This window comes from Pseudochaenichthys georgianus, chromosome 17 (genome assembly GCF_902827115.2).
Source record: "Pseudochaenichthys georgianus chromosome 17, fPseGeo1.2, whole genome shotgun sequence".
Taxonomy (NCBI): Eukaryota; Metazoa; Chordata; class Actinopteri; order Perciformes; family Channichthyidae; genus Pseudochaenichthys; species Pseudochaenichthys georgianus.
Genome location: NC_047519.1, coordinates 19,454,399 through 19,476,030, shown reverse-complemented (window position 1 = coordinate 19,476,030; position 21,632 = coordinate 19,454,399). Strand labels below are relative to the sequence as shown.

At 41.3% G+C, this 21,632-nt stretch overlaps 3 protein-coding genes across 8 annotated transcripts in view; 1 reads left to right on the top strand and 2 right to left on the bottom strand.

Moving 5' to 3' along the window:
- The first annotated feature begins 502 nt into the window (after positions 1 to 502).
- On the top strand, positions 503 to 10,380 carry LOC117462088 (transcription factor JunD-like). The gene is made up of 2 exons (XM_071206423.1): positions 503 to 4,036; positions 10,244 to 10,380. The coding sequence occupies exon 1, from the start codon at positions 782 to 784 to the stop codon at positions 1,712 to 1,714; it is 933 nt and encodes a 310-aa protein (XP_071062524.1). The 5' UTR covers positions 503 to 781; the 3' UTR covers positions 1,715 to 4,036; positions 10,244 to 10,380.
- Positions 2,771 to 12,197, bottom strand: rab3aa (RAB3A, member RAS oncogene family, a). The gene is made up of 5 exons (XM_034104145.2): positions 12,100 to 12,197; positions 10,207 to 10,431; positions 8,802 to 8,920; positions 6,284 to 6,408; positions 2,771 to 5,451 (listed from the first exon to the last, which is right to left on the bottom strand). Exons 2-5 carry the CDS (start codon positions 10,429 to 10,431, stop codon positions 5,261 to 5,263), a joined length of 660 nt encoding a protein of 219 aa, XP_033960036.1. The 5' UTR covers positions 12,100 to 12,197; the 3' UTR covers positions 2,771 to 5,260.
- Positions 12,198 to 13,017: 820 nt separating this feature from the next.
- Positions 13,018 to 21,632, bottom strand: part of pde4ca (phosphodiesterase 4C, cAMP-specific a) — an 85,722-nt gene continuing 77,107 nt past the window's right edge. For 5 of the 6 annotated variants that reach the window (XM_034104098.1, XM_034104099.1, XM_034104102.2 and 2 more), the window contains 10 exons: positions 20,790 to 20,902; positions 18,565 to 18,658; positions 18,253 to 18,425; positions 18,068 to 18,166; positions 17,783 to 17,947; positions 17,562 to 17,661; positions 17,261 to 17,415; positions 17,043 to 17,165; positions 16,484 to 16,666; positions 13,018 to 16,264 (listed from right to left, as the gene is read on the bottom strand). In XM_034104098.1, coding sequence (XP_033959989.1) covers positions 15,758 to 16,264; positions 16,484 to 16,666; positions 17,043 to 17,165; positions 17,261 to 17,415; positions 17,562 to 17,661; positions 17,783 to 17,947; positions 18,068 to 18,166; positions 18,253 to 18,425; positions 18,565 to 18,658; positions 20,790 to 20,902 — 1,712 coding nt within the window. In that variant the 3' untranslated portion in view covers positions 13,018 to 15,757. Of the gene's footprint in view, positions 16,265 to 16,483; positions 16,667 to 17,042; positions 17,166 to 17,260; positions 17,416 to 17,561; positions 17,662 to 17,782; positions 17,948 to 18,067; positions 18,167 to 18,252; positions 18,426 to 18,564; positions 18,659 to 19,274; positions 20,154 to 20,789; positions 20,903 to 21,632 lie in introns of those variants that run through there. The other variant, XM_034104103.2, reaches the window with a different exon arrangement.

Sequence of the window (21,632 nt, the reverse complement as noted above, 5' to 3'; positions counted from 1 at the left end):
AGTTGGAACAAGAGGAGTTGGCATGGTTTGTGTAGAAATCTGATGATTTTGTAATAAAACATGAAATCAGTTTGAACACATACTTTAAGACTAAATAAATCCTAGAGACTATAGTTTGTGGAAGAGTAAGATTACACTTGATTAGTAGGCTATGTTAAGACTTAGGTCGAGTCAGATCCACTTTCTAAAGCTGACTTTTATTCCACTCTTTAAGTCTTTTTAAAGTGAGTTACCCTGCCTTAGTTCAAGTTATATTTTTCTGTAAGTCCTGTTCCTCTGTTCTTTCCTTGGCCCTCGCCTCTTACACCTTCCCCGCCCAGTCTCTGCTCTCTTTTGGCGACCCTGAGCTTTTTTATGCTATGACATCAAACCACAATGCATTGCACTGTTTGTAGTTTACCCAGAGTCTCCATGGCAATAAAGACAGGCTCTGCCCCTTATTCAAATTAAACCGGAAACCAACGTCATTTTGGGCCAATCTGCGCGCTCTGGAGTGACATAATGGAATTTTTAGGGCTAGAAAGCGAGCGAGGTCTGGCGCTGCGCATAGCAGTCGTGCCATCGGGAAAAGACAATATCACCCGCGCGCTGTATAGAGACACATCCCAGACCCTCAGGCACGAGAGCTCAAGGAGTCTACCGATAGAAGAGACTGATACAAGTGGATAAGGAAACAGGATCGCACGACAATAAGGATCAGCTGATTTCCTCATGTTTGGATATGATTGCTGAACAATCGTTAATGCGTAACGCTCAGCACTCCCTCGTGTGAGGGTGTAGAATGGAAACAACCTTCTTCCCAGGCTCCGTGAACACTCTGAGGGTCCCCAACATCTATTCCCACAGCACGATGATGAAGAAGGACATTAATCTAAACCTGGACGACCACAAATCCAACCCTCTCCGGGACACTGACGGACTCCTTAACTCTCCAGACTTGGGACTGTTGAAACTAACCACCCCGGATCTGGAGCGCCTTATCATCCAGTCCAACGGTCTGGTCACCACCGTCAACCCGTCCTCCCAGTTCCTCTACCCGAAGTCGGCCAGTGACGAGCAGGAGTTCGCAGAGGGTTTCGTGAAGGCGCTGGAGGATCTCCACAAGCAGAACCAGCTGAGCGAGGCTGGCTGCGTGGACAGACTGGAGCTCCTCGGAGCCGCCAACTCAATGGGGAGCGGGCTTCAGACTTCAGACCTCCCTGTTTACACTACTTTGAACGGCTATGCGTCCAGTCCGCTCGGAACCACCATCAACTACTCCACGGACACCATCCCCTTCCCGCCGCCCCCGTCTCATCTGGCCAGCATGCAGCAGCAGCAGCAGCAGCAGCAGCAGCAGCAGCAGCAGGCCGCGGCTGCGCTGTCCCGACTCCAGTCCGCCGGGCTGGTGAAGGACGAGCCGCAGACTGTGCCAGACATGCAGAGCTTCGGGGACAGCCCCCCTATGTCTCCCATCGACATGGACAACCAGGAGCGCATCAAGGCGGAGAGGAAAAAGCTAAGGAACAGGGTAGCCGCCTCCAAGTGCCGCAAGAGAAAACTGGAGAGGATTTCTCGGCTGGAGGACAAGGTCAAGAACCTGAAAACGCAAAACACCGAGCTGGCATCCACAGCCAGCGTCCTCAGGGATCAAGTGGCTCAGCTGAAGCAGAAGGTGATGAACCATGTCAGCAGTGGGTGCCAGCTTTTACCAAACCAGGTCCAAGCTTACTAAAGCCTCTGTTTATGCAGCTCTAAATATCCTCTGAGGAAGAATACAGGCATGAATTATGAGGAACATTTGCCTTTTGTAACACAGAATACTTATCAGAGACTTGATATGAGGCCATTGTAAATGCACCCTCCAGATAAAGCCTGTTACTGAGAATCAAAACAGGCATTTGCACTGCACAGTGAATGAACTGCATGGCCGGCTTGATGGGAGCTGAAAGTCTACTGGAATAACGACCAGCAGCTTGGCTGCAGCCTGAAATCTGGCAGTGTTTTACTGCCAATAGACTTATTTTGTTGCCCTAATGTTTTTTGGGAAGCCATGTAGCAAAGTGCTATCCAGGGGACTGGTGCAGAATAGGGTTTATCTTTGTTTAAGCTGGACAATCTCTACTAGAGTGCAACCAAACACCAGGGTGTCACCAAGTGCTGGCACCCACCGTGTAATATAATGCCTTACTTGTTTACAAGCACTTAGCAATGACAAATATATATATTTTATTTACTGAAACGTTTCTTACTTTACATATGGTCTTACTTTGTTTATTATTTTTTTGGAAAAAAGGAACACTGCATGTCTTGTTGCTCTTGTGTACAGTACCCATTGTATTTTCTATTTTGGTGGCTGCTGTGTAGTTCTTCAGGCGCCAAAACGTCCATGAATGTATGTGTACGTGCTGAGAAACCCTATCTATACATGTGTAAAGGACATTCAAGTCTCTACCTGACATTTATTAAATTCACTACATTACAAAAACGTATGTGTTTTGTTTCTTAAGACAGGAGGATATGCCTGCTTTATAAAGCTGGAAGGAGCATTTGAAAGACTAAAATATAAATTCTTACCTTTAACATGAGTCTTCTCTCATTCAGTTGTGCAGTAGAGAAGCTGAACCAAACCATAGATGGTCAAACAACTCTGAGGGTAGAAAATAAAACATTAATGCAGTATTATTATGCCCTCTGCTGGGCACAATTATTCTAAACCATTTCTGAAACATCACATGTGCACTTCTTGTAAATCCCTCCCTTTTGGGAATAAAAGTAGAACCGACACAACTCCAGCTTTTAGAATTGGTTTATTGATTTCCTCATTTTAGCAAATCTGGCATTACAGAATTACAGCACAAATTCACACAACTAATACCCGACAGAAAGAACATTTCTATTTACAAGATGGTAGAGAGGATGAAGAGAGCGTTGAACATGATTCATGTTTTTTTTTTCTAAGTCACCAGAAAGTTTACAGCTGTAGCAAAACACAATAAATAAAGTAACAAAAAAAATCAACAAACAATTCAAAAGTGAACAATGCAGTAAGAATCACTGTTTTAATGAAGTGTTCAGAGTATTCAGTTAGCTACAAACATTTTCCCTGTTGAAGCTACTGCACATTGTCTAACAAGCGCTTTGTTTGGCTCCAAATGCCTTGTAGAGATCTCTTTGGAAATAACAGTTAATAAGACCTCCTTCATAAACAGTACATTCACACACCAAGTGCATTACAAAAGCAGGGTTCACGCTGTTTATTTGTATGTGTAGAGAGAAATAACTGCTATTGATCTGTGAGAAGAACAGCCCCCTTTTACACTTCCAAGTCTTAAAAATAACATAACTGATATCAAAAGAAAAACAAACTTCCCTACAAAGCTGTGCGGACATGATAAAAGTGTCTCACTGGAATGTTTTAAACTTCCCCTTGAGGAATCATCTTAAGCTTAATATTCACTGTAAACACAAATACATTTTCCCTTCAAGGTTTAGTTTAAGCAAGTGAATACTGTTGAACATCACTTTAAAAAGCAGAGTGCAGATCACACTGCATCATCTAGGAAGAAGATTATCTTTAAAGCAAATTTAAAGTTATAAATAATACAAAATAAATATGTTTTATTTTGAAATAACTTACAGGTGTTTTTGCAAGCCTTACTGTTTCTGTACTATATACACAAGAAGACACATTCCTAACCTTAAAGGGAAATAAAGCTCACAATCTGACATTTACCATGCGTAAAACATCATGTTCCCCATAACGAAAAGATACAAATATGATCCACCGTAACACAAGAGACAATCTGCGTTGATGTGGAGGTCCGCACTGGATCACATGCCTTTCTAGTGAGCACATTGTATGCAGTGGATGAAAGTTAATACATGAGAAGGGGGCGTGGGCTTAACATGTGAAAGCTTTAGCCTCCATTAGCTAACCAACTGTTCAAACTGTAGGACGGCAGCTTTTAAATTCAGACAGCAGCTCAAAGAACCATCCGGTCAACCAGAGTCGGTTAAAAAACATCAACAACATGAATCTCCCACTAAAGCACAGGTAGGAATCCAATATCCTCAAACATTATTACTGTATCATTTGTTTTTTTATACATTTATATATATTATGAATGCATTTCAAAATGCACAACTATTGACTTTAAAACATTTATACACTCTTTTACATTTTGAGAGACATCCTTTACCTTTTAATTATGTTGTATGTCTTAAAAAAATAGTACATAAAAAAGTTAAAAACAAAAAAAGACCATCTAAAATCAATGCTTTGCAGCCCCGGACGCCGACACCAACGAAACAACTGACATCCAGTTTTGCTAAAAAAAGAATTAAAACATTTTTTGGGATCTGGGAAAGGGGCCGAAAAATGAATTATAGAAACAACTTCACAAGCAAACTGATATGAATGTCTTGCTATTCTCACGTTCATTCCTAAAATAAAAAAAGTAAGACCTGTTTGGACTATAATAACCTGAAAAGACTCAATCACAACACTGGGGAGGACCAGTGACTTCACATGCTCAAAAACACACCCAACCAACCCAGAAATGTAAAAAAAAAAAAAATCTATCCACAGCAACAAACAAATATATCCAATGGGACTAAGAGTAAAACGAATACAGCAGATTTATACCCAAGTAGGTTTGAGGCGTTAGATCCAAGTAGGGCCTGGGATTTGAGGATAATCAGCATTTTATATTGAAACCCAATTGTAGACACGTCTTTAAGGAATGATGGAGTCTCAGCTTTCACTGGCCTTTTACATTTCTGTTAAGAGACAGTCTGGTGTATGCTTGTGTAAACGTGTGCCAACAAAACAAGAAGAAAACTTGAGCTTGTACCTCCGTTACATTTTCTTCACCCCTGGGACTAAATTAGCACCATCACATAACCCCTGTATTACTAACATACAATAAAAAAGAGATTAGTGACAACGCCAAATCTTTGGGGGGAGCCGCTCATGTGGAAAATGCTCTGAGTAGTAAGTGGGGTGGAGAATCTACCTTGTTGTTTGTGTTGTTTATGGCAGTGTTTGTGTGTAATTTATGTGTGTATGAGAAAGAAAAAGTAAGAGACAAACCCAAAAATGTCTGTGGGCTTTAGGAAAGCAGACTGTGTGTGTGTGTGTGTGTGTGTGTGTGTGTGTGTGTGTGTGTGTGTGTGTGTGTGTGTGTGTGTGTGTGTGTGTGTGTGTGTGTGTGTGTGTGTGTGTGTGTGTGTGTGTGTGTGTGTGTGTGTGTGTGTGTTTGAGAGTGTATGTTTTTGTTTAGCATGCACAGTCCTGAGTGGACCTCTGCGGCTGCTCCCCGAGCTGCGGGCCCTGCTTGTTGCCGGTGACGGACGGGTCATTGTTGTCCAGACTCTCGGACATCCTCTCGCAGATGATGTCCACCAGCCGCTCGAAGGTCTGCTTCACGTTAATGTTGTCTTTAGCGCTCACTTCAAAGTACTCGAAACCTGCGGGGCGGGGGGGACAGAGACGGAGAGAGGCCGTGGGTTACGCTTAATGTTCCCAGGTGAAGCTTACCCAGTTGATCCACTTATCTCACGCGAGGACACACCGAGGCTGCGGTGAGACAGGCAGCTCAATCCCTCCCCCTCGTTATCAGATTGGTGTCAGTATTTATAAATTAAACCTATTCACCAAATTAAAACTCTTTCATATATGTTCTGAAATATGTTGTTATTACGATACTATGACCCCTGCTGATCACTCCCCACAGCAATATGCTTTTGATTTACATGTTCCAACAGGGAGAGTAGGAAATGAGACCAAAAACAAGCAGCAACCTGACTCTTGCGTCTCCAGAGGTTGCTTTATGAAGACTGATATTTAGATCTCTTATATTTAAAAAGGCTAATAGACCAATTAGATTCCTGTGAGTAAGGCTCATTGGCAGAGCTACCTTTGATTTACAATGACTTCAGCCTGAAGTGATCCAACATCACTTCCAAACACAGTGAAATTATGTACCGTGGCTACATAGAATCAAGATGACATAACAGTTTGGCGACTACGGAAAGGGCATCACATAGAGATATTAAACTGTTCATTTCCTTAAAAACTACAACTTCTAAGCTTATTAGGATCCCATACATGTCCAGACATATCACAAACATTATGAATTTGATTTATGTTTAGATGCTAAAAATATACATCACTGCCTTCTCTTTGTCGGGGTCATGATTATATAAAATGTTTATAAATGATCCCAGGAGAGGAGAGGAGGGACAGTAGAGGAGCAACAGAGACATGGCATATCGTTTTCCCTACGATCAGCTGACTCACCCAGCTGTTCCGACAGCTGTCGGCCCCGCTCTGCCGCCACCACCCGCTCGTCCTCCATATCACACTTGTTCCCCACCAGCAGCACCTGGGCGTTGTCCCAGGAGTACGTCTTGATCTGGGTCGACCTGTCAGCAGAAAGGGGCGTGGCTCAGCATCATCATCTCATTTACCATTTAGTTCACTTCGGGGCTGAGCGACATTCTATCTTCTATCCTGATATAGTCATTTCATTTCTGGATACATATATGAAACCCAATGTAGCAAGCTTTCAGATATTTTAATTAAAATATATTCTATATGAAATAACCACATGGGAATTTCTTTTTTAAAATCCTGTCATTACAGAGTATTTTGTCATTATATATAATATTTTTTTAAATATTAAGCATAATTAACAAAGTTTTAAGTGCATTTTTAAGACATAACAAATATATATTTCAAGCTATACACTGACCCCGTTTACATGCATGCACATATACAAGTACACATTCATCAGATTGAGGCAGTAGTTTGATCAAAATACATTGGGGTTATTCCCATAAACGTAAATGTAAGCATATATGGGTAGAACAAACAAAAGCTGAATGAAGAAAATCCTGCACATTGTTGTATTTTTTGAGTGAATTTTTAAGCATTATTCTTCAGTATAAGAGAGAAGCCTGTCCTGGGGCCTCATTTATAAACGGTGCGTATGCTCAAAAGATGGCGTACACCAGTTTCTACGCAATGTTTGTGATTTATAAAATACTAACTTGATGGGAAAATGTGCGGTCCTCCACGCAAACTCTAACCCATGCGTACGCACTAAGCACAAAAACGGGAGAGACGAGAAACTGCAACACCGTTGGCAGAAGGAAGAATGGAGAGAAATATGTGGAAATAATACCATAAATAAAATGTTACCTCTCATTTATCATATATGAAGAATTCATTTTCACAAATTGATTAAAGCCAATCTTAAAATGATTTAACAAAGGCCTGTTTGAGACTCCTCAGTGCACACAAAAACATAACTGGGAGAAATAAATAAATACGGAAATGTTATTGATCACCCCTCGATTTTGTTCTCTTGTTGAGAAATGTTTTCTCATAAATGATGCGGTAAGCAGAAGGACGGAATTAGTTTAAACTGACGCCGTTTTGCATTTCTATAGGTTGTAGATACGAGCATGGTTTATATACCATCACGTTTAATCGTGTTTTATGCCGTTTGCCGCCTACTTGATAAGTCGGTCGTAAAACACAGGAGGTATGGAAACTAAGAACACCATATGTGGTAAATTGAACAGCGAATATAACACCACATTAGTTGTATTTCCTTTAACTGGTGGATATAGAGTTGCTGCAGCGGAGACGCTGCGCACAGCTGATCGACAGCTGGAACACAAACCACCAAATACAAAACAATAATTCAGATCCAGTCGTCATGACTCCACTCCGGAGGGATTCCCCGATCATTTCTTAGTTTCTCATCAAGGGGGTGTCTCCTGTCCCCGGTACAAACACACTGCCTGAGGAAGGCTACGTGTATTTTTTTTGTCATGAACCTTTTTCGGATCACTTATTTATTTATTTTGGTGACGATCCGACCTCCATGCTGCTACTCTGGTTCAAACGGCATCCACCAAACAATATGATTTATCTCCACCTTCCCAAAATAACCAAAATCTGACACGGTGTGAGATGTCTTTTTTAGCTGTTCTGTCGTCATTTCCCGCGATCTTCTTCATGCAGTCAGTCAAAATGGGCGTTTCTTTGACTATTTATAGGCAAATATGGGCGTTACGTGAAGCCCGCAAAAGCTGCGCCGCATTTCGAGTTGATTGTGATTTATAAAAGGGAAACCGGCGTAGGATGTGCCGTACGCAAGTCCTGTGCCGGTACGCAGTCTTTTATGAATCGGAAAGTGTCGGTGCGTATTTATTTGCTTTGTCCTACGTAAGCAACCTTCCCACGGCAATCCTACGCAAGGCTTTATAAATGAGGCCCCTGAACTGTATTTACTATCTATTTGGGTAATGGAGCTTAAAGGCCGGAGACACTTGTGACAGTCTGAAGCAAAACAAAACTCATAATATCTCAATAGATGATTTCATCACAGCAATTCCATTAAATGGACATTAAACTATTGAAATACCCCCCAGCTTCATTTTAGTCAACCACTTCATTTTGAGATATGGGAAATGGCAAAGCCACTGGTAAAGCTTCAATAGAGAAAACATGAAGCAAAACACAAGTCACCAGACAGGTTTATAATAATTCAAGTTTAGCATACCTATCCAAACCAATTATTTGGATAGGTAAAGAAAGGCCAATGTTGAAATGTAAACCAAACTATCTGGTGTAAACATCTTTTCTGCTTAGTCACTTTTTGATTCAAGTTTGACTAATTTAAGCAGACATTAAGTTTAACTTATGTAGCTGTCAATGTATCTGTATGTACTGTATACACAAGGGACTTGTTTTTGAGTTACCTGACTACTAAACACACAGAAAGGCACACAGAGGAGTCACTAACCAGTCTTGAACGGCGTTGAAGGACTCCTCGTTGGTGATGTCATACATGAGGATGAAGCCCATGGCTCCCCTGTAGTAAGCTGTGGTGATCGTCCTGTAGCGCTCCTGGCCAGCAGTGTCCTGAAAGATAAACACACAAAACACAAAAAAATAATCAGTTAAACATTATGTTGAAAATGCACTTGCTCATGCAGTTGTCTAAAAAGTGTCAATGTAAAATCAAATCCAAAGCGTTTGGAGACATGAGTGTGTTTGCGTTTGTTGTCTTGTCTTCAGACCGTCACCCAGCACCTGCGAGGGATTTATGACGTGCACGTGCCTCCTGATGATCTCCGAGGTTTAACATTAGGCCAATGAGCATTAGGTATTCCTCTGGTGTCCCATGAAACAAGCAATTGGTCCCAGGGTCAGGCTTTATGGCTCAAGTTAAGAACACTTCAAGGGTATTGGCGTTACACAGCCGATGAAGTCACTCTAGGACTGCAGAGGGCTGCTGGTAACCATTAGAGACGTACGGTAACAGAGACCGTCTCAGACAGATGTGAGGGTGCAAGATAACAAACAGGCAATCTTACTCAGGACAATCCAAGGAAATGTGCCCTAATTCTGTTGATCAAATCTAGTTTGTGCTGTACTGTTATGCCAAAATGATAAGACGATTGACAAAAAATGTATCTGCAATTTCTCTGATGATTAATTTCGGTTAAAAGCTCATTTCAGGCAAAAATGTCAAAACTGAAGCTTCTCCAATAGGAGGATTTGCTGATTTCAGTGATTTCCATCACAGTAAAGTAAATATCTTTGGTGTTTTGGGCTGTTAGAAGTGGGTTGATTGATCATGTAGATAATACCCTGCAATTGTTAGTTGAAGCCGGGTATCAGAAATGTCACTGCTGCTGAAATCTGTAATTATATTCCAGTATATTGTTTTGAATGTATTGAATCCCATAAAGTCTTCCATTAAAGAAACCATTAAGGTAGAGCAGAAGTGCAGGAAGTTTTTTTAAGTTTGTTTAGCTTTCATTCACATTTTCGATGTGTATTTGTAATATACTGTTTCTGTGGCTGTGTCACTGAATATTAAAGAGAAATATGACAACGACATAAGACTCAAAACACTCACAGTGCCATCTGTAATTACTGTATATAATGTCAAATGAATGGTTGCCACAGGCACAGCTCTCACTGTTACACCATTACTTATTCAGTGCCAGTGGTACCGAGGTGTAGACAGCACAGTGGCACTGAATAATGAACACTGATAACACAACAGGTAGCAATAAGCAAAGCAAGGTAAGTTCACCTCAGCAGTTCAGATGTAAGTGTCAGCCACTGAAAAGCAACCATGGGGCAGACTGTGTTTCACTTGCTGCCCCAAATCAAATGTTCACAATTAACTTCCTCACCCATATCTGCAGCTTTATCCTCTTGTCGTTCCTGTAGATGGTCTTCACCTTGAAGTCGATGCCCACTGTGCTGACAAAGGCCGGCGTGAATGAGTCGTCTGCATAGCGGAAAAGGAAGGAAGTCTTTCCTACGCTGCTGTTGCCAATGATGAGGATTTTAAACATGTAATCAAAGTTCTGGTCTGAAGTCTCCTTCTGTCCGTATGTGGCATTTGCAGACGCCATCTATGCAAGGATTGAGATCAGACATTAATGAGTTAAAAAGGAAATAGCCTAAAACAACAACATCAATTATATTCAATAAAGACAACACAACAGACATAGATCACAACATCTAACAGGCTTGAATCAAAGCTTCTCTGACAGTGTCTGAAAAACTAGACATTATATAAATCTACAAATGTAGAGCTGCTGTATTTGATCACATCAGATTGTGCAGGTACTTTATTTCTGATATTGTGTCCACTCCCTTTTGTTACAATGTCATACACAATTCTCCAGCCACTGGCTAAAACATTTCATGTTTAAGGCAGATAAAGGATTTTTTTTTTAAAAAAGGAAACTGAACAGCCATTTAATAAAGTATTACTGTTTTGGTTTAGGAAATGTGACAGATTAGATTTTTGTATAAAACTGTATTCGTTCAAATTGGTTTATAAGTAAACTAAATATTAAATAACAATTTATCTACAACAAACATTGTGACATTAAATAAACATAAGATAATTTGAAAGGATATATTGACATCAAGAAAAACGAGACCACCAACATCTAAAACACATAAAATATAACAAGAAATATTAAAATAACACAAAATATCTGGCTGTTTTGATGTAAATGCGTTTATTCACTAGACTGACCCAACTCTTTCTGGTTAGTCATCTCTTTTTCAACTCATATGTGGCATCAATGATTCACTACCTACATAACATAAGGCGAATGCACAGAAAACAGATGTACTGCTGATCTCCATCATTCATCAGAAAGACCAAAGTGGCAGTGTACCACAGCCTCATTTAACCCGTGTTGCGTGAGGCCAGGTTACACTCAGCAACACTCATTACTTTATCAGGTCTTAAAATTATGCAGCCGTTTCGCCAAGAGGCTGTGTCAACAGTACCAGTCGATACCCACACACAGTCTGGAGGGTTTCCACTTAATGCCAATAATACCGCTAGGGCAAGGACTCCAAACCTCCGCCCCACGGAAGATAAGAGGACGGAAGTACCGGAGCTTAGCAGGCTAAGCATCAGCTGCTAAACGGACTATCCCTCCCCATCCAGGAGGGCATTGCAGCGATAGCCAGCCAATTATGAATGACCATATGGTTGGACTGAATTTGCCCTGCATTACATTAAAGAAACGCCGACAAACTCTCATACGTCTGTAGTGCTCTGTGCCCGTCTCTAAACACAAGAAGCTCTCAATTAAAACGGCCTTAAACACATCCTTATTATCCAGAGCTTATCTAGCGTTAGCTTGCTAGTGAATACGTAGCCTGAAATTGACACTGGTTCACGTTAGCTGCAGAAAAAACACATACATTAGACTACACGTCGTTTTGTCATATATTATTTACCGCCTGTATTAAATATTAAACGGTTGTGAAAGTGATGATAGCAACACAGATACAAATGCAGTTGTTATCCCGTGAAAACGCATGAAATCAAGCTAGCATCGCTACCTTTAATGCTAACACAGCAGACCGTTACCAGTATTTAAAAGTGGCAGCAGGAGCTAGCTAAGCATCCCAGCTATGTCAAATGAAGGTTACTCTTCTTATTTACGACTAAATGTTGAGTATAAATCCAGGGTATAATAAGCGTGCAACCATCCACTGGAACGATTAGACTTAACACGTCCCCGCAATGACAAAAACAACGGAGTGTTTACCGTGAAAGGTGTGTTTAATCCTCAACTTCCCAGCAGCGACTAGCCCAGTAATGCACCTGCAGTAGCTCGGTGCGCCTCTTGATTGACAGCCCCGGCCTTAGCAGCTACGTACAGAGTGTAAGGACGATTGGCACGAGGATTGACCAATCAGAGCAGAGGATCCGTTCATTCACCCGGAGCCCTGCCTCCACTCATTTTGTAAATTATTGAGGGGGTTTGATTCAGTATTTAGCTGAGGCTGAAAAGTGAATAAAGAAGGTAGGAGTAAACGTTGTAATACAACAGAATAATAAAATAGACAAATGCAAGTACAGTAGAGGAAGATGGGGGCATGTTTTACATTTTGTTTACTATATTATTGGATTGTAATTATTGATTCACAATGCTAAAGTTGGTAAAGGTGAAGTTAATGACGTTATACACTTCTTTCTGGTGAAACATTTGTATTAATTTAAGTCTGCAATGTAGTGCAGTACAATATAAAATAGCTTACATTGGAAATAGACTACTCAAGTAAAGTATAAGTACCTCAAAATTGCCCTTAACTTCAGTACTTTGTTGACCGTCATTAGTTAATTTTCATTGTTTTGATCAGCAAAATAGGCCTTATCAAAAGTATAGTCATTATGAAGAACGGTCTCGTTTGGAGTTATGTTACCACTGATATCCTATTATTGTATTATATTTATTACAGGTGCATAATCATTATGCAATATTTTACTATTGTAGTTGTAAAATGCATATTCTTTTAGCCATCTCTTGGGGTTGTTTAATGCATTATATTTCATAAGACCACATAACTGAACAATCAGTTGATGCATAGTACGATTTTCTAATGACTTACCATCAGCAAGCTGCTTCCTTTTAGGAGGTTGGTTTAGTTTCCTCAACATTTAGAGACAAAGACATCAAAGAGTGAATCGTTTTTTCCTTTATTGGCAAGGCAAACAGTTCTAGTTGGAGAGAGGGCTAACACACCCACAGTTAAACAGCAGAGTTTGGATTGTCAAAGCTGCAAAGTCTTCACGACCAATATTCATAAAATCTCTAAGAACAGAAAAACTGATCTAGGATGACTTGAGGCCGTGTGACTATATTATCTTCACTATATATCAAAGAAGTCTCAGATCAGCACACTTACTGTAAGATCGTGAATGAATATGTGATCAGATCATTGAAAACAGAGGAAAACAGGAGATGAGAGATGTCTCAGACATATGTCACTAAACTATTTTTATACCAAGAAAAACATGAAAGTGAATATTTGTGCTTATGTATAATGTTATTCGCAGACATAAATAAATGAAAAGAGAAGGAAAAAAAAAAGCTGAGTTACAGTTGACATCTGTCCTGTGTGACTTTCTCACACATAAGTACTAAACCTCAGACTAAAATAAGTCTACCGTTCCATCGTTTCTGACAGGTAATACCGAAATAATAAATAAACTGTACATGAAGCACTGTGAGGAAAATGTACAAATCAAGCAATTAGTGACATGCAGAGACAGACTGAATCCTCGCATGTTGTGCTGGTTGAGCTGTTGTTAGATAGTCCTTAGTGTTGAAGGCATACTTGAGTGTTTGTCTGTTTGGTGATGTTTATGGCTACAGAAAGGATTGCACATGTTTTACTCCAGCATGTTAGTTAACACATCTGTGACCAGAAAAAAAAATCCCAAGTTTGAAGGTAAGGCGTTCAGCTCGTTCACACATTCAAATAGTTTTCACTCTGTTTTATGGTTATAAAATAAAACAAGTTTTTCCACAGGTCAAGTTCTGTAAGATCTCTATATTCTTCATCCTGCAGCCAACGTCATGCACTTCAACAGAACGCCTCTTTTTCATACTGTCAATTATAAAAAGGACAAAAAAAACGACTTCAGTCCCTCTGAAATCCGACCTTTAAGAGCTGTAGTGGTGCAGCCCGTGCAATTCAACTCAAGCACCAGCCATCAGAAAAACAGTGAAACAGTCACTTTACATGTTAAACTGTACTGGAAGTGCAGAACTGTAAAAGTACCATACAAAGTGCTTTGGTTTATTCTTAGCAAATACATCAAAAAAGTCAACCCAGTCATTCACTCTCACACAATAAACAAAACATTGTATTAAGACAATATCAGTTTCAGTTACCGTTAGAACTGGAGTTTAAAAACAATTGTAACAGAGACACTCGGGTCAGATTGGCACACAGTGTGCTACAATCAAACAACTTTATCAGTCATGGATGGAAAGTAGCCAGTGGCAAAATGGAAATTACAGTACGGGTTGTGTCATGCTTGCTTGGCACTTGTTTGTCATTGACTATGTCCCTGTGAAGAGCAAAATATTGATCAATGAGGAAAAAAAAGCCATCCTGGTTTGTTTGTTTTCTACAGTTACAATGATGCTGACATCCGTCTTTGCAACCCTTGTGCTTGGATGCTGTGTGACACGTCTGTAGTTACCATGATGGATTTGTATGGATAGTTTGATGCAGTTTGTAGATGTACTGTAGCATTTAGCTTTTGCATGATGTCTCCGCTGGTTGCTTGGCAGGCTTCCAAAGCTGTTTTGAAGTCAACAGCCTTCAATGTGTTCATGTGTTGGCTCAGTCCCAACTGTAAAGTGCTCAACTTGAAGGGAAACCTATAAAAATGGGTGCCAAATATTAAGAACTCAAGAATTAGTGACTTGAAATTTAAGTCAAAATAGCAACAAAACTGAAATATTACTGATATTTGGGGTAGTCCTACAGTTCAATGGGTTTTGAATATAGCTTTGCTAATAATTTGCCTCCAATGCCAGAACTTTAATTCCACATGTCGACACTGGGAGGCACCACATGCACAGCCCACATAGCTGGATGTAATTCCTGACTGAATAACACTACGCTGACCGTGGTTCATTATTGTCACCGACAATATCATAGTTTAGGTTTATAAAAATGGAAATAGTGAGCCTGAAACACTTCTAAAAACCTTACATAACATATTATGCATTGCATGCCATTTATAGCAACACTACTGTTTGGTGAATATAATTAAATAGGCTGTGCTACATTAAAAATGACTGCATAAAATCATGCATAGCTCCTTTCTGCCAATACTTTGCCTACACTGCTTTGGAGTCTGCTATTTACCGTGCCTTCATTGACTGCAATTCAATTGACCTATATAAAAGACAACAAAACAAACAAAATAAGAACTAAGAAGGCAGGGTAAAGTTTGGCAAGATGTCTTAAAATATGTTTTCACGCTCATTCATCACTTCCTCACTTTCTTCACAAAGAAAAAGTTCTGTCTTTATTGTAGTAGACCTTGGGTTGGCTGGTAAAGGGGAAGTTTTAGGTTTCAAACTTCTCATCCTCGCTGTAGTTCATCCACAGTACGTCTCACTGAAAGACGCAGAGCATAGAGGACAGTTCAGAAACTTGGTTTCCTGTCCTCTATTAAAATGTCCATCTGTTTCTCTCCAGTGCAGATGACTGCTGGGTAAAACTGCAGCATTTTTTTAACACACTCCACAACCACCACACTCACTTACTCCCCACCCTAGGTTTGCTGTGATGCTGTCCGCAGAAACCAGGTTGGTTGGAGTGCGAGAAAGGGAGTCAAGAGGCACCGAGATCAATAAAAGAAACAAAAAAGGCCAAAAGAAATACTACTTTTGGCGGGTGCTATGTCCCAAGTCTGAAGCGTGGGACTCCAGAGACGCCTTCATTCTCTGTTTCTCTTTCTTCAGCCATTTCTTTATCAGAGTCTAATGAAAACGTTCTGACTGAATCAGTGGTGAGCTTTTTGGTGAGCATGCAAGACGTGGACGAAACTGAATCCAATCCGCTGCCAGAATCACTTATGGAGAGTTCGGGCCCCCGACTGCCACTGTAGCTCTCCTCTTCCTCGGGCAGACTCTCGTCATCAGACTCTCCCTCCTCTTCCAAGGTCAGCTCAAACTGGAACTTGTCCGCCGAAATAGAGCCGCTGCCCCCACCGAGCGCTGAGGCTTCCCCGGTGAGGGCTCCCTCCTCGGGGCCCTCTGGGTGGGGGGAGGGGCTGTGGGGGATCATGCTCTGGTACCACTCTCTGTTATCCTCCAGTGTGTCCAGGATCTCCTGAGCGTCGGGGTGCACCAGGTCGGCCCACGTCTCCCACAGAGGGTGAACAATGTAGTCAATGAAACCCACCTAAAGAGCGAGACAAAAGTGTTTTTTTCAGTACCCTTCTTGCTAAATTCTCTCCACCATTGTATTTGTTATTTATTTTATATACCCTTGTTAGTCCCACAGAGGGGACATTTATATTCTGCATTTGACCCATCCTAGTGCTTAGGAGCCGTATTGCACATTTTATTCAACACTTAGAGTAGATTTCATGAGTTAAATATTTCAGCTCTAATATTGTACCTGGTTCTTCTCTATGGAGGCGTTGTGTTTGTCACACATGGGGCTGACCTCCATGCCCTTGTCTCTCTCCCTGTCCCCCTGGGTGAAAAACTCCACCATAATGCGATCTGTCCACTGTCGGTACAGCTCCAGAGGCTTGGTGGGGTTGCTCAGGTCTGCACAGTGCACCATGTTCTGAAGGACCTATGGTGAAATAAAAAAAAAAATCTGCCTATTCAGATATACAGCACACATGTTTCTGTTTGGTTTGCTTTTATTTTGGTTTCCATCAGGCCCTGAGATTGAACATTTTACGGCTAGTTGTAACTTAGTGAGTAGTTCTGTGTTAAGTAGGAAGTGCACAGTCTGTTTTTTAGCTTTCCTGCTGGGAACATGGTGGATGAGACCGGATTAAACTGAACTAAAACAGTAAAGTTGGAGGCTGTAAAAAACAAATCAATTAGCTGAAAGAAGCTACAGTGCTCTGTAGTGCTAAGGTAAACTACAAAATACAGTATTTCATATTTAATGTGAACATATTGAAGCTCTTAAAATTAATAATAGGAAAATCGTTTTTTACCTGTATGCGGTCTGAGTAGTTATCCAGCAGTAGCACTCCTAGACTGGTGACTTTCTTGGTCTCCACCATAGTTTTCAGGTCTGCCAGGAGGTTCATGTGTTTAGACATATCTGTAGCCAGCACCTGTAGATAAAGCAACCAGATTTAAAAAGATTGTTTGAATAAACAAAGTGTAATCCCTGAAGTGAGAAAGATCAGAACTATGTCGCTAATCTTACCATATCAATGACCATTTTGCGCAGCGACTGCCTCTGCTTTTTGCTCAGGTTCTGAAAGATGTCACAGTTATCTTCCTGCAGAAGCTTGAAGCCAACAGCAAGGTGGTGATTTTCCAGCACCGAGGAGTCATTGTACATCAGGGCCAGCTCAGAGTCTGAATGCAAAAACAAAACGTTTACAGACAGCACAGTAAAACACCAAAATGGGAAACACAAATCTACACAGACACGTGTATACAGACACCTTACACTCAGCACTCACACACGTTCAAATAACAGCTGTGGAGTTATTCAAACTCACTGGTGTTGATGAGAAACTGATTGGAAACTCCAGGGTGATCCACATCATGGATGCCGCTTGCAAACAGAGCGGCGAGGATCTCCAGATCAGTAAACACAGCCTTGGATGAGACAAGAAGGAAAATACTGTAAACATGTGTGCATGTATTTGTGTCCTATCGTTTTGGGTTAATGATAATGGAAGTACGAATCTGCCCCCCTTGGTGAAATTACAAACCCTACCTCCAGAGCAGGCGTGGACAGTAGGACGTGCGTGGACTGGACCACGTCTGCAGCATGGATGTTGTTGTGGTAGGCCGTATCGGCATGGTAATGATCCTCCAAAGTCATCATGAAGGTAATGAAGGTGTCTGCGGGAATCTTAAAGGACTTCAGCAGGTCACGCTCCTACAGCAGAAGGAGAGGACAGTCAAGCTCAAATCATTTACTAAAATGTGAGGTCATTCATTCAAATACTGTCTTGTTCGTCAATTCACCTTAGCAAATGTTGAGAAAGTGAAGAGTTACCTGGAAGACGCTGTACATGGTGACCGTAAGAGGGCGTTTCCCAGAATACTCAGAGACCTTGAAGATGTCGATACCCCATCTGTTTATGTCCTCCAGTTCCTGTTGTCGGACAATAAGCACAGATATACATCATTACAACATACTGTACAATGGAGAGTAAACGAAAGAGTAATTTGTGACCACACCTTTGCTAGAAGTCCTTCCTGGCTGGAGTTGACCCCAAAGCGAGGGATGGTGGAGGGGGCGAGGCTGGGGCTGTGGGTGGCCTTTTTCACACCGCTGATCTGAGACATGGGCCGTTTCTTCTTGTCCTTCTCCTTGGCCGGCGGAGAAATTATGTCCATGTCATGTTGCTTCTCTGTCAGATAAAGACAGACACAATGTTAACACAGCAGTCTCTTATTTATTACATTTCAAACGCTAACCATATCACACATTTATCTGATACATATGTTTATGTGCAGCAAGTGCATTGACCAGAGTGAAAGGTATCTTACCGAGGAAGGTGCTGGAGATGAACTCAGACACCTGGTTCCCTGAACGGCTGGTTTCTGACAGCTGGGTGAGCTCTCGGTTCAGCATCCTCTTGAACTAAGGACAAACACACACAAACATTCATTAATCACACTCTTTTTGGTCAAAAGCGGACAGATTAGGATAGATAACATCAGCACCATCTGTTTTTTCAGTCAGGAGAAACACTTGTTGAATGCCATCAGGTTTACATCCTGTTCTCTATGTCCCAGGGTTTGGTGTATGTACTGTATAGAGAGATCAAGTAAATTGTGTCATGCCACAAAGCAACTCACAAACTTTTTATTCCCCTGAGTTTGAAGGCAGAAGATGTCTAAATGATATAATGCCTAACTTACTGGAACTCATTACCAGAGGTCACTTTGACAACTATAATCATCTATAAATATAACCGCAATAGTTACACCAACAACATGTAGACGCCTTCTTTGAAGCATTCGCATGTGTTGTTTTTCTTCTCACGTCACAAAGTGCAAAAGCCAATGAAAACATAAAACACACAAAAAAGCAAGTAGTCTGCTGCACCCAAACACATGCAATCCGAAATCTAATTGAAAGTCTCAGATAAAGTCCACTGTCTCATGTCAGCCACCAGTTTTTTACTTTTTCAAAAGAGCAACATGTAAGCAGTGCTCAACCCCTCCCGCCCACTTTCGCCCTCGCTTCCCCTTACCTGAATGAACATCCACGACACAGTGATGAAATAACTCTCTTCTGGCATTTCAGCGCAAAGTCAAGCATGGGAGCAAAAATAAAACTGAGTGAAAGAGCTGAGCTTTCTGGTCCTCCTAAGGGAAGGGACTCTTGGTGCTCCTAAACTGATGGACTGAGCAAAATGTAAAGTTAGCAGGCAGTCCACAAGAGAAAGCTGTGATCAGTACGAGCTGAACAGATTGAATAAAAAAAAACTGTTGAGAGGTCCACGGAAGAAGAAGAAGAAGAAGAAGAAGAAGAAGAAGAAGAAGAAGAAGAAGAAGAAGAAGAAGAAGAAGAAGAAGAAGAAGAAGAAGAAGAAGAAGAAGAAGAAGAAGAATAGTGGATAGTGGAAGCATAGTGGCAGGAATGCTGAGGGATGCGAGGATGCTAGGCAGAGAAGCCTGTGCTCCCCCTGACTCTCCCTCATTCACTCAGTTACTGCCTGCTCCTCTGTGTGTGTAAACAGAGGCAGAACGAGGTACTCTAATCTCCGCCTCCTTCCAAACATGCCTAAGAATAGAGGCCAATCAGACGGCTGCTGCAGCAGAGGCTGGGAGAGACGGAAGGACCTCATTGGTGGGGGGATGCACTCAGTGGGCAGGGCTGAGTGTGACGGAGGCAGAGGTTGTGAGACACACCATGTGCACCAAGTTTGAAGTAGACATGGAGGAGAAGCTCTGATAGGATGGAGTGGGGGATTTCATTCACGGAGCCAAAAATAAAAACAGTTCCTGAATCGACCTTATGAATATGATTGTAAACAAAGTATTTTGGCACAAAGATAAGCTCCAAACAGGCTGCCTAAGCATCATTGAAATGATATGTTAATGAGTGGAAATAAACTAAAGCTGCACAAAAAAACCACACACTTTTAACTTGGTGCAATTACTCTTTATAAAATCGGCAACCCAACTTTACACTTAATTAACTATGTTGTAACATTCTGAATGGACTTAAATGAGAATTGCCTCAACTGAGCTATTTAAACATTTAACATTTGAAAAGTCCATAGAGTTCTCACTCTTTTTAGGAGTCATGTATTAAAGAAAACTGTTTTGTGTCAGAGATGCAGAAGCTGCTCATTGACTGATCTGGAGAAATGGGCTGGTGCGTAAACATGTGGCGCGTGTAATGGTATATGTTGTATCATGTATACAATGGGGAGTGTGTGTGTAAACATGAAGAGCCTGGGCGGTCTAATTGAAGAATTATCAAGCCTGGATGAACGGATGTGGGGGATGCCGTTGCATCTTCAGCTCCCCCTGCCTCAGTTGATTTGTCTGCAGATGTGTGGGGGGAGGAGTGTGTCTAGTCACTATTTGCATGCACGAAACCAACCCGCTCATTCACTAAACCAGCCCCTCTCCACTTTGTTGATGGATGGAAGATGCACTTCATATTTTCATGATGGTTTCTTTCTAAAAGTGAGCTTTCTGATTTGTTTCAGGATAGCTGAGGGCTCACTGTGTGTTTGCGCATTTTGTTGAAGTACCTTGTTGGAAGCCATCTCGCTGACAGAGTGTCGAGTTTTCAGTGTCTCCAGTTGCTCCAGACACCAGTCCAGCTCATCCAGAGTCTCTATGGCCAGCTGCTGGTGCGGCTCCTCTGTACAGGACAAACACAGCAAGGAATTATGGGAAAGTTACAACTAGTAAAGACTGCTCACATTTTCATTAAATTCCCAAAAAGTAGTTTTACTGTTTAACTTTCTGTTATTGTTGATTGAGAAATCTAAATAAATGTTTATGTAGTTGTGGAAGGCAACTATAATGTATACAGTTATTTTATTTAAGTATTAATTTAATTCTACTTTGTCCATGTGTTTCATCACATTTCTAGTTACTAGTTACCTCTTAGCAAGATTTTATGTACAAAAGTAAAACGAATCCTGCAACAATAATGATAATTAAAGCTGCAAGCAGCGTTGAGCGGGTCTTCGACGCTCCGCAGGCTGTTGTCCGCACGTCGAAGTGTGTCTAGGTGTCTCGAGGAGTCGGCCGATAGGACAATGTCGATAGGACAATGTCTTTGAGTTACAGCAGTAATACAAACATTGTGTTTGATGGCGGGTGATCTGTCGCCATGGCAACAGCATTTGATGACACCTCATAATACGCCTAGATGTGTTGAGGGCTGCATCGTTATCAAACCTGTGAAGTTTTGGGCCGTTTGGAGCATGTTAACTGGAGTTATGAGAAAACTGTGTTTGACGGCGACCATTTTGTTACCATAGCAACGACATTTGACGACATCTCAAAATGGACACATATATGTGTTGAGGGCTTGACGGTTAGCACACATGTACAGTTTGAACAGTTTTTGACCATTTACACAG

Bases quoted from the DNA above. Each gene is read 5' to 3' on its own strand.
- LOC117462088 (XM_071206423.1), top strand. From the start codon at position 782: ATGGAAACAACCTTCTTCCCAGGCTCCGTGAACACTCTGAGGGTCCCC.
- rab3aa (XM_034104145.2), bottom strand. From the start codon at position 10,431: ATGGCGTCTGCAAATGCCACATACGGACAGAAGGAGACTTCAGACCAG. The intron at 6,409-8,801 runs GTTAGTGACTCC...TTCTGCTGACAG, and splicing joins TTCAACGCCGTTCAAGACTG to GTCGACCCAGATCAAGACGT. The intron at 5,452-6,283 runs GTGAGTCAGCTG...CCCGCCCCGCAG, and splicing joins ACAGCTGTCGGAACAGCTGG to GTTTCGAGTACTTTGAAGTG.